The sequence below is a fragment of the Saimiri boliviensis genome, chromosome 1 (genome assembly GCF_048565385.1).
Source record: "Saimiri boliviensis isolate mSaiBol1 chromosome 1, mSaiBol1.pri, whole genome shotgun sequence".
Lineage (NCBI taxonomy): Eukaryota > Metazoa > Chordata > Mammalia > Primates > Cebidae > Saimiri > Saimiri boliviensis.
The window spans coordinates 38516516-38530177 of NC_133449.1; the positions used below are offsets into that span (position 1 = coordinate 38516516).

The 13662-nt window shown below is 40.7% G+C and overlaps 1 protein-coding gene across 3 annotated transcripts in view; it reads left to right on the forward strand.

The window, feature by feature from the left end:
• The window catches only part of ARHGEF33 (Rho guanine nucleotide exchange factor 33), a 141903-nt gene that overhangs the window by 32042 nt on the left and 96199 nt on the right, over window positions 1-13662 (forward strand). For all 3 annotated transcript variants that reach the window (XM_074396251.1, XM_039462414.2, XM_074396260.1), the window contains exons 4-5: window positions 7319-7428; window positions 9721-9770. In XM_074396251.1, the coding sequence (XP_074252352.1) occupies window positions 7404-7428; window positions 9721-9770 (75 nt within the window). In that variant the 5' untranslated portion in view covers window positions 7319-7403. The remainder of the gene's footprint in view (window positions 1-7318; window positions 7429-9720; window positions 9771-13662) is intronic.

A 13662-nucleotide genomic window follows, 5' to 3' on the forward strand; every position in this document is an offset into this window, starting at 1 on the left:
TCATTTTCCCAAGCCTCAGTGGTCTCATCTGGAAAATGGGGATAATGACACATCCTCAACAGAATCAATATGAGAATTTAATTAAATGAGACAATACAAATAAAATATGAAGCATCGTGTTTGGCACATAACAGCTGTCCAACAAATGTTCTTTCTCCCTCCACCATTCCTTATAGAGCATATGGGAAAATGCCTATGCTCTGTCAACAAATTGTTTTTTCTTTTTGAGACAGGATCTTGCCCTGTCACTCAGGCTGGAGTGCAGTAGTGCAATCCTAGCTCACTGCAGCCTGGAACTACTGGGCTGAAATGATCCTTCCACCTAAGCCTCCCAAGTAGCTGAGACTACAGGCTCTGTCAACAAATTTGACAAACTTAAGGAAATACATAGTTCCTAGGAAAATATAAATGACTAAATTAAGCTGAAAAGTTGCCTAGATCAATTTCTTTTGAAAAAATTGAAAAGGCTTTGAAGATCTGACTACTTTTTAAAAAAGGTACCAAGATCAAATGGTTTCATAGCTATGCTCTAAACCACATTGCCGTGTATGTACCTATGCAACAATATTGCATGTTCTTCACATGTACCCCAAAACCTAAAACACAATTTAAAAAAACAGATAAAGCCGGGCGCGGTGGCTCAAGCCTGTAATCCCAGCACTTTGGGAGGCTGAGGCGGGTGGATCACGAGGTCGAGAGATGGAGACCATCCTGGTCAACATGGTGAAACCCCGTCTCTACTAAAAATACAAAAAAAAAAAAAAAAAACCAAAAACCTAGCTGGGCATGGTGGCGTGTGCCTGTAATCCCAGCTACTCAGGAGGCTGAAGCAGGAGAATTGCCTGAGGCCAGGAGGTGGAGGTTGCAGTGAGCTGAGATCACGCCATTGCACTCCAGCCTGGGTAACAAGAGCGAAACTCCGTCTCAAAAAAAAAAAAAAAAAAACCCACAGATAATTCCAATATAATTGAAGTTCTTATAGGTTATAGAAAAAGATGGAAAACTTCTAATTCATTATGGCTAATATAAGCTTAATGACAAAATAAAACATAATTTAAAAAAAGTTTTACCAGGTGGGTGAGGTTGCTCACATCTGTAATCCTAGCACTTTGGGAAGCCAAGGTGGGTGGATCACTTGAGGCCAGGAGCTTGAGACCAGCCTGACCAACATGGCAAAACCCCGTCTCTACTAAAAATACAAAAAATTACCTAGATGTGGTGGCACATGCCTGTAATCTGAGCTACTCAGGAGGCTGAGGCACAAGAATCGCTTGAACCCAGGAGGTGGATGTTGCAGTGAGCTGAGATTGTGCCACTGCACTGGGGGACAGAAACTCTGTCTCAGAAAAAAAAAAAAAAGAAGAAGAAAAAAAAAGAATATTTCAATAGCAAAAGTGCCACAAAGTCAAAAGGCAAAAAAATAAATGGGAAAAATATTGCATATAACAAATGAGCAGTTAATACATATTATTTAGAAGCTCTCACTACTTGATAAGGGGAAAAAAAAAGGCAGATAACCCAAAAGAAAATTAGGCAAATCAGAGGGTTAATTTACAGACAAGCAAATCTAAATGTATAGTAAGTATACAACATAGAGATGCTCAGTAGCACTAGCAATCAGCAAAAGTAGCTATGAGCTATCACTTGTCACCCACCCAACCTTTAAAAAGTGTTAAAATCTACTACTGGCTGGAATGCAGGAGAAAGGTACTCAGGCAACATTCCTGGGGGAAATGAGAATAGTTATAGCCTTTTTGGAAAGCAGCCTAGCCACACCTATGGAAACTCCACATAAATAAAACCATCAATATGTAAGGCTCTATGTATCAAGATGTTTATTGTGAGATCGTTTCCAGTGGCAAAATAATGGAAATAAAGGGAATGTTCATCAGTGGAGAAGTATGAACACAGTTCATTTGTACCATGGAATATTATTACAAGTAACTTCTTAGGGCCAAGTGTGGTGGCTCACACTTGTAATCCCAGCATTTTGGGAGGCCGAACCAAGCAGATCACCTGAAGTCAGGACTTCGAGACCAGCCTGGCCAATATGGTGAAACCCCATCCCTACTAAAAATACAAAAATTAGCTAGGCATAATGGCATGTACCTGTAATCCCAGCTACTCTGGCGGCTAAGGCAAGAGAATCGCTTGAAACCAGGAGACAGAGGTTGCAGTAAGCCAAGATCCTACCACTGCACTCTAGCCTGGGAAGACAGTGAGACCCGGTCTTAAAAAAAAAAAAAAAAAAAAAAAAAAAAAAAAGGATTTTCTTAGATCTATGCCAATTAACTTGGAGAGATTTCCACAATGTATTAAGTGAGAGTAAGATGCAGAGAAGTATAATATATAAACCTACAATGACAACCATAGTCCATATATATATATATATATATTCTGTATATGACTGCATGCAATTATATGAGGATAGAAAAAAGAATGAAAGAATACCACAGATTATTAACATCAGTTGGGATTGGGGAGAAACACTTTTACCTTCTGCTCAAACAGCCACAATAAAAACAGCATAAATAATAATGGTGCAATTTTTTTAATTTTTAAAAGGTTTTTCTTCATTTATTTTATCTGTACAACAATAATAATCCCATGTTTGTTGTATTTTTTCCTTTACAGAGATGGGATCTTGCTATGTTGCCTAGGCTGATCTTGAACTCCCGGCCTTAAGCGATCCTCCATCCTTGGCCATCCAAAGTGCTGGGATTACAGGCATGAGTCACTGCACTCAGCCATGATCCAATTTTTAAAAGAAAGTAAAATGTTTATGCTATAATATAGTTGGGAAAGGTAGACATAAAATTTTAGATAGGCTTCATTAATAATTACTTAAAACATTCCAGAGAAAAAATATTAACAGTCAATACAAACAAGTGATCAGGATAGTTGTTTAAGTAGAAGTGTTACAGTTGCTTTGTTCCCTATATACTTTCCAAATTTTCTCTGATGTATAAACTCCATCTTTTGTTTTTAGATGGAGTTTCACTCTGTTCCCCAGGCTGGAGTGAAGTGGCATGATCTCGGCTCACTGCAATCTCTGCCTCCTGGGTTCAAGTGATTCTCCTGAGTAGCTGAGATTACAAGTGTGTGCTACCATGCCTGACTAATTTTTATGTTTTTAGTAGAGCAGGTTTTCAACATGTTGGCCAGGCTGTTGTTGAACTCCTGCTTCAAGCTATCTGCTTGCCTCAACCTCCCAAAGTGCTGGGATTATAAGCGTGAGCCACCATGCCTGGCCTCTAATGTAGTTTTGTTGCTTTTGTAATTTACTAAATAAAATTTCTAACTTACTGTCCATCACACATGTTTATTATGTCTCATGGTGGCTCACACCTGAAGACAAAGTGGAAGAACCGCTTGAGGCCAGGAGGTCAAAAACAGTCTGGGCAACATGGGGAGATGCTCTCTCTACAAAAAGTAAAAAATTAGCCGTGGATGGTGGCATATGCCTGTAATCCAAGCTACTTGGGAGGCTGAAGCAGGTGGGTCCCTTAAATTCAAGAGTTCCAGGTTACCAGGAGCTATGATCATGTCACTGCACTCCAGCCCGGGCAGATCAAGACTCCGTTTCTACGAAAAATAAAATAAAATAAAGTATTATGTCTTGAAATAAGTGGTCATGTGTACATACATGAGTGTGAGGATATTCTAGCTTAGAAAATGTGTAAGTTTTCATTTTACCTATGATACATGGATTTTTGTTTTTTGTTTTCAATTAGTTACAGATTAATGACTAAATCTCCAGTAAAAATCACCCACAAAAATCCCATAAAGACATGGCTTTGTATATTTAAAGATTTTTTTTCCCCAAAATAGTAACAGAAATCACTTCTTTTTTTTTTTTTTTTTGAGATGGAGTTTCGCTCTTGTTACCCAGGCTGGAGTGCAATGGCCCGATCTCAGCTCACCACTACCTCTGCCTCCTGGGTTCAGGCAATTCTCCTGCCTCAGCCTCCTGAGTAGCTGGGATTACAGGCACGCGCCACCATGCCCAGCTAATTTTTTGTATTTTTAGTAGAGATGGGGTTTCTCCATGTTGACCAGGATGGTCTCAATCTCTTGACCTCATGATCCACCCACCTCGGCCTCCCAAAGTGCTGGGATTACAGGCTTGAGCCACCGCGCCCAGCCAGAAATCACTTCTAAAGACCATTTTTAAAGATATGTTAGGCTTTGGGCAGGCCAATTCTCTTCCCCTCCTCAGGTCTCATTTGCTTCTTTTATAAATGAATAAGTTGGAGAGAATAATTTTCTCAGGACTCTGGCTGTAATATTCTGTGATTTAATTATATTCATCCTAGAATGGATTAGATATCAAGTAAATTAACAATTGCTAAGGAGGAGAAAATCTTCATCTTAGTAATGTTTATATTGGCTGTGAAAAAAGATTCAAGATAGTTATGAAAGATGCCCTACCTTGGCATAACTTTCATGCTTACATGAAAAATGTGCAAGAGTTTAAACAGCATATGGCCTTGACTTTGGTCCTTTCTTTATATTCCTCTTTTATAACTAGGTAGCTGTTTTCCAATAGCTTTTTACCAGTGTGTATTTTCCCACCCTGCCAATTTATTATTATTTTTTGGTTTGAACGCATTCCATATTTTATAGTAAAGTGGTTTTTGTTGTTGTTGTTGTTGTTGTTGTTTGTTTGTTTGTTTGTTTCTTGAGATGGAATTTTGTTCTTGTTGCCCAGGCTGGAGTGCAATGGCATCATGGCTCACTGCAGCCTCTGCCTCCTGGGTTCAAGTGATTCTCCTGTCTCAGCCTCCTGAGTAGCTGGGATTACAGGCATGTGCTACCACGCCTGACTAATTTTGTATTTTTAGTAGTGATGGGGTTTCTCCATGTTGATCAGGCTGGTCTCGAACTTGTGACCTCAGGTGATCTGCCTACCTCAGCCTCCCAAAGTGCTGGGATTACAGGCATAAGCCACTGTGCCCTGCCTATTTTTTTTTTTTTTTTTTTTTTTGAGACAGAGTTTCGGTATGTCACCCAGGCTGGAGTGCAGTGGTATGATCTTGGCTCACTGCAACCTCCATCTCCCAGGTTCAGGCAATTCTCCTGCCTCAGCCTCCCCAGTAGCTGGGATTACAGGCACCTGTCACCATGTCCAGCTATTTTTTGTGTTTGTAGTAGATATGGGGTTTCACAATGTTGGCCAGGCTGGTTTCCAACTCCTGACCTCAAGTGATCCATATACCTCAGCCTCCCAAAGTGCTGGGATTACAGGCATGAACCACCACACCTGGCCCATAATAAAGTCTTAAATCAACTCTCTTTAGGTATAATTTATGTAAGATAAAATGTACCCAATTAAAATATACATTCAGTGAGTTTTGACAAATTAGTGCACCCATATACCACTAACACAATTAAGCAGTAGAACATTTCTATCATCCTAAAGTTTCCTGTGCAGCCAGGCATAGTGGCTTATGACCACAATCTCAGCACTTTGGGAGGCTGAGGAAGGGGATTTGCTTGAGTCCCAGAGTTCAAGACCAGCTTCGGTAACATATTGAGTCCCCTGACTCTACAAAAATAAAAAAATCTGCCAGACATAGTGGCATCCACCTGTAGTCCTGGCTACTCAGGAGGCTGAGATGGGAGGATCACTTGAGCCCAGGAGTTCAAGGCTACAGTGAGCCATCATAAACCGCTGCACTGCAGTCTGGGCAACAGAGTGAGACCTTGTCTCAAAAAAAAAAAAAAAAAAAAGAAGAAGAAGAAGAAGAAAATGCCTATGCTTCTTCCCAGTTGTCCCTCCACCTCCTCCTCCAGGCAACTGTTGATCCCATTTTGTCAGTATAGATTAGATTTGTCTATTCTAGAATGATGAACAAAGTTTAAAGTTGTGTTTTCTTAATCTCGGATAGTGTTCAGATGTTTGTGTTGTTTCAATCAGGTTTCTTAGTTATAAGCAACAGAAAACAAACTCTGGCTGATTTAAGCAGCAAAGGAATTTGTTGAAAGGAGATGGACAGCTCATGTAATTGCTGGGAAGCTGGAGAACCGAGTTTGGGATTCTATGGCTAGCAGCAATGCCTAAATTACATAGTACAACTATTCTAGTGAGGAAAGCACTGAAAACAGCATCTTGAATTTCCTAATATGTTCGTAACAAATAATGGTCACCACCACTACCCTCACTGCCACTGCTGTCTTAGAAGGTAGAAAGAATATCAAGTATCTGCCGTAGGAATTATTTTTGCAACTGCTGGTGTTAATTGGGGTAGGTGCATCTGAGTGGTGTGTCCTAGGTCATGTGTCTATCATGCCTTAGCTGCAAGGGAGACTAGAAGAATCTGGGGCTTTCAGCCTCTATAATGGGAGGCATCTGATCAAGCCTCACAAGGCAGGGGAATTCTTCAAACTTAGGAAAGGATTAAAATGCTGGATGGCTAAAAAGAGGGCCAGTATCCTCAAAACTGAGTGTGTGTTGGATTGTGTTCCGACCTTGCAGCTACATGTCTAATGGTCACGACAGACCATTTAAAGATGACAGACCATTTGTAAATTCGATCAATAGAATTTACAGACCATAAATTCGATTAGCATTTCATGGATGCAAATGAGTCTACCAGGTGCCAAAAGTGGGGACAAGGCTATCAAGAAACGTACTATTTAATGGAATGGAAACAGATGTATTGGCCTTCATATCTGCTCAAGTTTTTTCTTCTTAAGATAATTTCCTTGGGGCTGGGTATGGTGGCTCACACCTGTAATCCCAGCACTTTGGAAGGCTAAAATCAGATTACCACTTGAGCCTGGGAGTTTCAGACTGACTTGGGCAACATAGGGAGACCCCATCTCTACAAAATATATATATTTTTATATATATCCAAGTGTGGGGGCATGTGCCTGTGGTTCCAGCTATTTGGGAGGCTGAGGTGGGAGGCTTGACCCAGGAGGTCAAGGCTGCAGTGAGCCATGATTGCATCACTGCACCCTATCCTGGGTGACAGAGCAAGACCCTGTTTGAAAAAAAAAAAGGCAAAGAAAATTTCCTTAAACTATGACTTGCTAATAAAACCAATAGGTCTTAATTAATTGGTTTGATCCAAAAAAGAATGTAACATATTGAAAAACTGCCCTAAATTTGAATAATGGATTTTATATGTATTCACAAAATGACATTTATCTTGATGCTAAATGTTTACTCAACTTAATATTTTTTCCTCTTCTGAAATTGCATGTACCTCAGGCTGTGTTCATTTCCATTTTTTAAAGTTAACACCTGAAGTAAGTTCAGTTTCTTTGACAGTTCTACCTGTTATCCCTTACTCTCGATTTGAATTGACAGGTGCAGGGAAGAGGAGGTGGCCTGAGCCAGGACGATGAGGATGCAATGTTGAAGAATAAGCGGGAGAAGAGAAGTAACCGGCACTATGGAAAAAACCAAAACAAAGCAAGGTCAGATTTTTCCTATGTCTTGCTTTAGGGCTTAGGATTCAAGAAATGTAGGTTTTTGGGCCGGGCGCGGTGGCTCAAGCCTGTAATCCCAGCACTTTGGGAGGCCGAGGCGGGTGGATCACGAGGTCAAGAGATCGAGACCATCCTGGTCAACATGGTGAAATCCCGTCTCTACTAAAGTGCAAAAAATTAGCTGGGCATGGTGGCGCGTGCCTGTAATCCCAGCTACTCCGGAGGCTGAGACAGGAGAATTGCCTGAACCCAGGAGGCGGAGGTTGCGGTGAGCCGAGATCGCGCCATTGCACTCCAGCCTGGGTAACAAGAGTGAAACTCCGCCTCAAAAAAAAAAAAAAAAAAAGAAATGTAGGTTTTTGTCTTGTCTTACCACTATCTCGAGACAGGACAATATGTCAACTATTCTCATTTCCCTGTCATAATATAATGACTATGAAGACTATAGACTGGGTGCTGAAAAAATAGGAAATGCTATTAGAATTTGTTCTGGATTGTTATCTTATTTTTCTTAGCAATAACTTTAGGACTCTCTCAGAACAACAAGCTGGGTAAGGCCAAGACACAGAGTCAACTACTAGACATCTATCACCTTCTAAACTAGCCTAGAAGCGTAAGTGCTTTCTCTTTTAATCGTTACCATATAGAAACAACTGTATAGAAGCAGATTCTCTTATCATCTCCAATTTACAGAAGAGGAAACAGTCATAGAGAAGTCAGGTGACAACTACAAAGTATCAAAGTTAGGTCTGGGATCTGGATATTTCCTCCAAAGCCCTAATTCTTGCTATTTTACCAGGCTGTTGGGACATAGTATGAAATTCTCTAAATAATTTTTACTCAAGCTTATGCAGGAATTTTCAGTAACCTCAAATCAAATGGATTTTGTAGGGCCAGGCTTCTGTGCGTATAAATTCTGGGCTAAGGTTATATATTATTTATGAACTTAAATACCGAGGCTGGAGGGGGTTTCCTGTACCAGCTTGCCTTAGGAGAACAATATACATATCTACACAACCAAATGTTTGCAACCAGGGCTTTCCTCTATAAACTGCTTAATGCACACAATGTATGCATTGTGACATACTGGAGAAGTAGCTAAATGGATAAACAACCAGCTGAATGTTTTATATGGATTGCCTCATCTTTATGGCCAACCAATGTGGTTCTGAAAAAGACATTCTAGGCCAACCTCTTTTTCTCCCTAGGTTGTGAATGGTCTCTCCAGTCCCCTCCCCTCCCCTCCCCTCCCCTCCCCTCCCCTTCCTTCCCCTCCCCTCGCCTCCCCTCCCCTCTCTTCCCCTTGCCTCCCCTCCCCTCTCCTCTTTTTTGAGACAGTTTCACTCTTGTCGCCCAGGGTGGAATGCAATGGCATGATCTCCATCTCGGCTCACTGCAACTTCCGCCTCCCAGGTTCAAGCAATTCTCCTGCCTCAGCCTTTCGGGTAGCTGGGATTATAGGTGCCCACCACTATGCCTGGCTAATTTTTGTGTTTTTAGTAGAGATGGGGTTTCACTATGTTGGCCAGGCTGGTCTCCAACTCCTGATCTCAGGTGATCCACCTGCTTCAGCTTCCCAAAGTTCTGGGATTACAGGCGTGAGCCACTGTGCCAGGCCTGTGAATGGTTTTCTACAACCTACTACCTCCTCTGTGTGTGCCCTGTGTTTCTTGAAGTCTAGTGCTATACAATACTGTTTTCTTCTGCCTGCATCCTTCCCAGAACCTTTCTGTTGACAATTCTGTCAGCAGTCTTGCCCAGGAGGACAGCAAGATTCCCTTAGCTGAACTTGGCCGTGACAGTAGGGCACAGTTCCGAAGTCTGGCCAAGATCAGAGGTGGGAGAAGTAGAGGACATTGTTTGCAGGCTCACCAAGATCAGTAAGTGCCTGGTGAAGAGCCGCCTTCCTGACTGTAGAACTGTCCCCGAAGGTCAATTTCAGTCAGCCTCAAGAACATAATAAAGACATTTCCTGCAAATTCCTTTCTGTGTGATTAATAATCACACATCATTCAGTTTGCTTGAGAAACTTCCCTACTGTAGTAGAACGTGGTTTTCTATTGCAAGAGTCTATCAGGCAGATAACGGTTTAGTGATTAGGATGTGTGAATATGGACACCACATACATCAGCTCATTTTTTGTTCCTCTTGAATCATTGGTTTCTTGTTATGCAGGCACAAATGTAGGATCCTATGTGTTCCCTTATTTCCTGTATATATCTGAAGGGCATAGGGACAGAATGAGTAGTGTTGATTGAACAAAGCTCTTTCTCCCTGCAGGAGAGAATGAACATATGCCGGTGAATAATCCTTCCACGCAGATTTACCAGGTAAAGACAAATCGATTGTTTGGAATGCTTCCATGTATAATAGTGATGACTGACTATTCTTTATGCGTAGACGTCTTTAGCACTCACAAATGCTTCCATATATATTGTTGCACTTACTCTCTTAACAGGGCTTTGAGACAGGCAGTGCAATAGGTCCCACTACTCACAGTGTACTTTGTAGAGAACTGATTTTTTTTTTTTTTTTTTTTTTTTTTTTGAGACAAGGTCTTTCTGCATTGCTCAGGCTGGTCTTTAACTCCTGGGCTCAAGCTCAGCTTCCTGAGTAGCTGAGACTATAGGGGAGCACCACTGTGCTTGGCTGAGAACTCATTATTGAAAGACAAGTTGTTTGCTGGGTGCAGTGGCTCACACCTGTAATCCCAGCACTTTGGGAGGCCAAGGTGGGCAGATCATGAGGTCAGGAGTTTCAGACCAGCCTGACCAACATGGTGAAACCCCATCTCTACTAAAAATACAAAAATTAGCTGGGCATGGTGGCGCACACCTGTAATCCAGGTATTCAGGAGGCAGAGACAGAAGAACCGCTTGAACCCGGGAAGCGGAGGTTGCAGTGAGCCGAGATCATGCCACTGCACTCCAGCCTGGGCAACAAAGCAAGACTCTATCTCAAAGAAAAAAAAAAGAAAGAAAAGAAAAGAAAGACAATTTATCCCATTTATAAAATGCAGCACTACCACCCCCACCTCCACTCTGCTTCTCTTGCCTGCTGCCCCCATCGCCATGGCTGTTAAACTGCAAGGTAACGTGTCCATCAGAGAGGAGAGAGAAAGATCTGTTTTCTTACTTTCTATGTCAGCAGGGAGAATTGAGAATGAAAAGGGGGTTAACATTGCAAATGTTCAAATATATGTATAGGAAAAATTTTCAAGCTCTTTTTAAACAATGAGAACAATTTATTTTACAAGAAGATAAAAGTTCTGCAAAACATCTTTGCAGTAAGAGTCATATGAGATTGCTTTGGTCCTCTAAGTAGTGTTTACTTGGCTTCTGTCTCCCAACCATAAATTAAAAGTATATTTCTGTTCTTAAAAATCATGGAACTTTATTCTGACATAATTTGTAATATAAATGCAGCTTGGGCAAGGGAAATCTATGCTCCTCTCCAGACTCAGGCAGTGCTTTCTGGAATATCTGAAAAGGAAGAAAATATTGACAGAGCTTGGTGGGCGGTTGGAAGAAAGGATGCTTTCAAAGTTGGCTCTAAGGTTTTAAGCCCTGGTAACTAGGAAAAGAGAGTGCTTTCTCAAGCAGAAATATATGAGTCCAGAAGAGTAGATAGTTTGGGGGAAATGTTATTTAGATTTGTTGAGTTTAAATGACAGTAAAGTGAAAATGACAACTAGTGCCCAGAATTATCATGTAAGAGGTCTTTGCTGTAGACCAAACTAGGGCAAGCCAACAGGATTATTAAAACATTACTTAACTATATTGCCTCTATCTCAGACCAGCTATAGGATGAATGGAAGAAACAGCCTCATTTCAATAGAATGCACATTTATTGAGCAGTTACTATGTGCAAAGTCTACTGCTTGACCTCGTGGCAGATTAAACAGATAAAACAGACATTCTCATTGATTTTTATGTGTCCACAACCTGAAGAACACATAGAATAATAGCTCTTGGCTGGGCATAGTGGCTCATACCTGTAATCCCAGCACTTTGGGAGGCAGAGGTAAGTGGATCACAAGGTCAAGAGTTTGAGACCAGCCTGGCCAACATGGTTAAACTCTGTCTCTGCTAAAGATACACAAAATTAGCTAGGCGCGGTGGTACATGCCTGTAATCCCAGCTACTCAGGCAGCTGAGGCAGGAGAATCACTTGAACACAGGAGACGGAGGTTGCAGTGAGCCGAGATCGCGCCATTGCACTCCAGCCTGGGTGACAGTGCAAGACTCCATCTCAAAAAAACAGCAATAAAAAAGAATAATAGCTCTTACAAGGTAACTTGTTGAAAGGATTGTAATAGAGGCATTGATAAAATTCTGTGGGGAAGGGATGAATTAGTATTGACTGGAGGATTTGAGCTAGGTACTTAAGGACAAGTTGATCTTTTGACAAGTAGGTATAGGTAAGGTTGTTTGGGGCAGGGGACTAGCTTGAACAAAGGCCTAGAAGCAAAAATGGGTTTTCACTCAGTGCTGATTTGATGCCTCACTGGTCCAAGTCCTCCAGATGCTTTCCTTGCCCACCTCCCCTCTGTTCTCATCTCACCTGTGTATGACATTTGAATGAGTGTGAGTACCTCTTTAAAGTCAGGTACGATTTAAAGTCTATTATAGATTTTATGTAGGTCACTCCCTGAATGTTGGCTAAATATAGCTGCAGTGGGGGTGGCCTCATTATCTTATTGTGTTACAAATCCTAGTACATCTGTTCACAGTGGATCACACAAAGCAATGGAAGTGAAGTTGGTCTCTATGACCTCTGTGATGCTGTCATAACGCCATCCTTGTTTTAAAAGAACACTTCCTAAGCCCCAGTCTGTTTACTCCAAGCAACATTTAACCAAAAGAAGAAGAAGAAAAAGGAGAAGTAAAGAAAGAAGAAGAGAAAGAGGAAGGAGGGAACTGGGGAGGAGTTAACCGTAACAGAATAAAATCTATAGTAGAAGGGAAGGCACCTGAAGTAAAATATGAAATTTTGGTCATTCTCTTTCTCACTTTATTTTCTGGATAGATCCCATCCCTACCTGACATTATCGTATATATTACCTGGTTTGTTTTTTTTTTCTGTCTCCTCATATAGAATGTAAGCTCTAAGGGCAGGAATTTAGTCCATTTTGCGCTCTGTTGAATTCTCAGTGTAAAGTACAATGCCTGGTATATAATACATATTCAATAAATATGAACTGAATGAATGAATGAATGGATGACTATATTATAAGATGTCTATATTGCTTTGAGCCAAGAGGTCCGATGCACTCATTTAGTCTTGTACCAAACAGTGTTGGGAAGATTTTGTCTGGATCTTTTGGAAAAAAGAAGGGATCCTCATACTCTAATCAAAACAAACTCCGAAGTGGATTAAAGGTTTAAATATTAAAAATTCAAACCATAAAATTTTAAAATAAGTGAATATTTCATTTGTCTACAAATGTGAAATGTCTTTCTAAGTTAAAAAGCACTGGAAGAAATCACAAAGAAAGAGATTTGAGTTTATCCGCATTATAATTTAAACTATTTCCATCATAAAAATATTCTAAACAAATTTAGAGGCAAATAACAAAATTAGGAAGACACAACAGTATTTCTTTTTCTCTTTTAATTGTACTTTAGGTTCCGGGGTACATGTGCAGATAATGCAGGACTGTTGCATAGGTATATACATGGCAATGTGGTTTGCTGCCTCCATCCCTCTGTTATCTAAATCTGGCATTTTTCCCCATGTTATCCCTCCCCAACCTCTTCACCCTCCGCTGTCCCTCCCCTAACCTCCCCAACAGACCCCAGTGTGTGATGCTCCCCTCCCTGTGTCCATGTGTTCTCAATGTTCAACACCTGCCTATGTGTGAGAACAGACACATTAATATTTCAAACATTTAATCATATATTAGTAATTCATGAAGGCCAATAAAAATGGAAACTTCCAGAACTACAGTAGAAAATGAGCAAGGAACACAGACAGTTTACCAAAGTAAAGTTATAGATGGCTAAGAAAAAGTTGAAGCTCAAAGAAGCAATGATTAAAATAAGGAGTATTATATTTTGACTAATTAGCAAATAATAATTAATAATATTTAGTTCTGTTAAGTATGTTTAATTTTTAGAAACTTTTAGAAAAGTCTATTCCCTTTTTCCTTTTTATCTTATCCTTTGTTCACTGCACATACCCCTCTCAGAGTTGTTGAATTAGATCTCTTTTCCGGAGTCA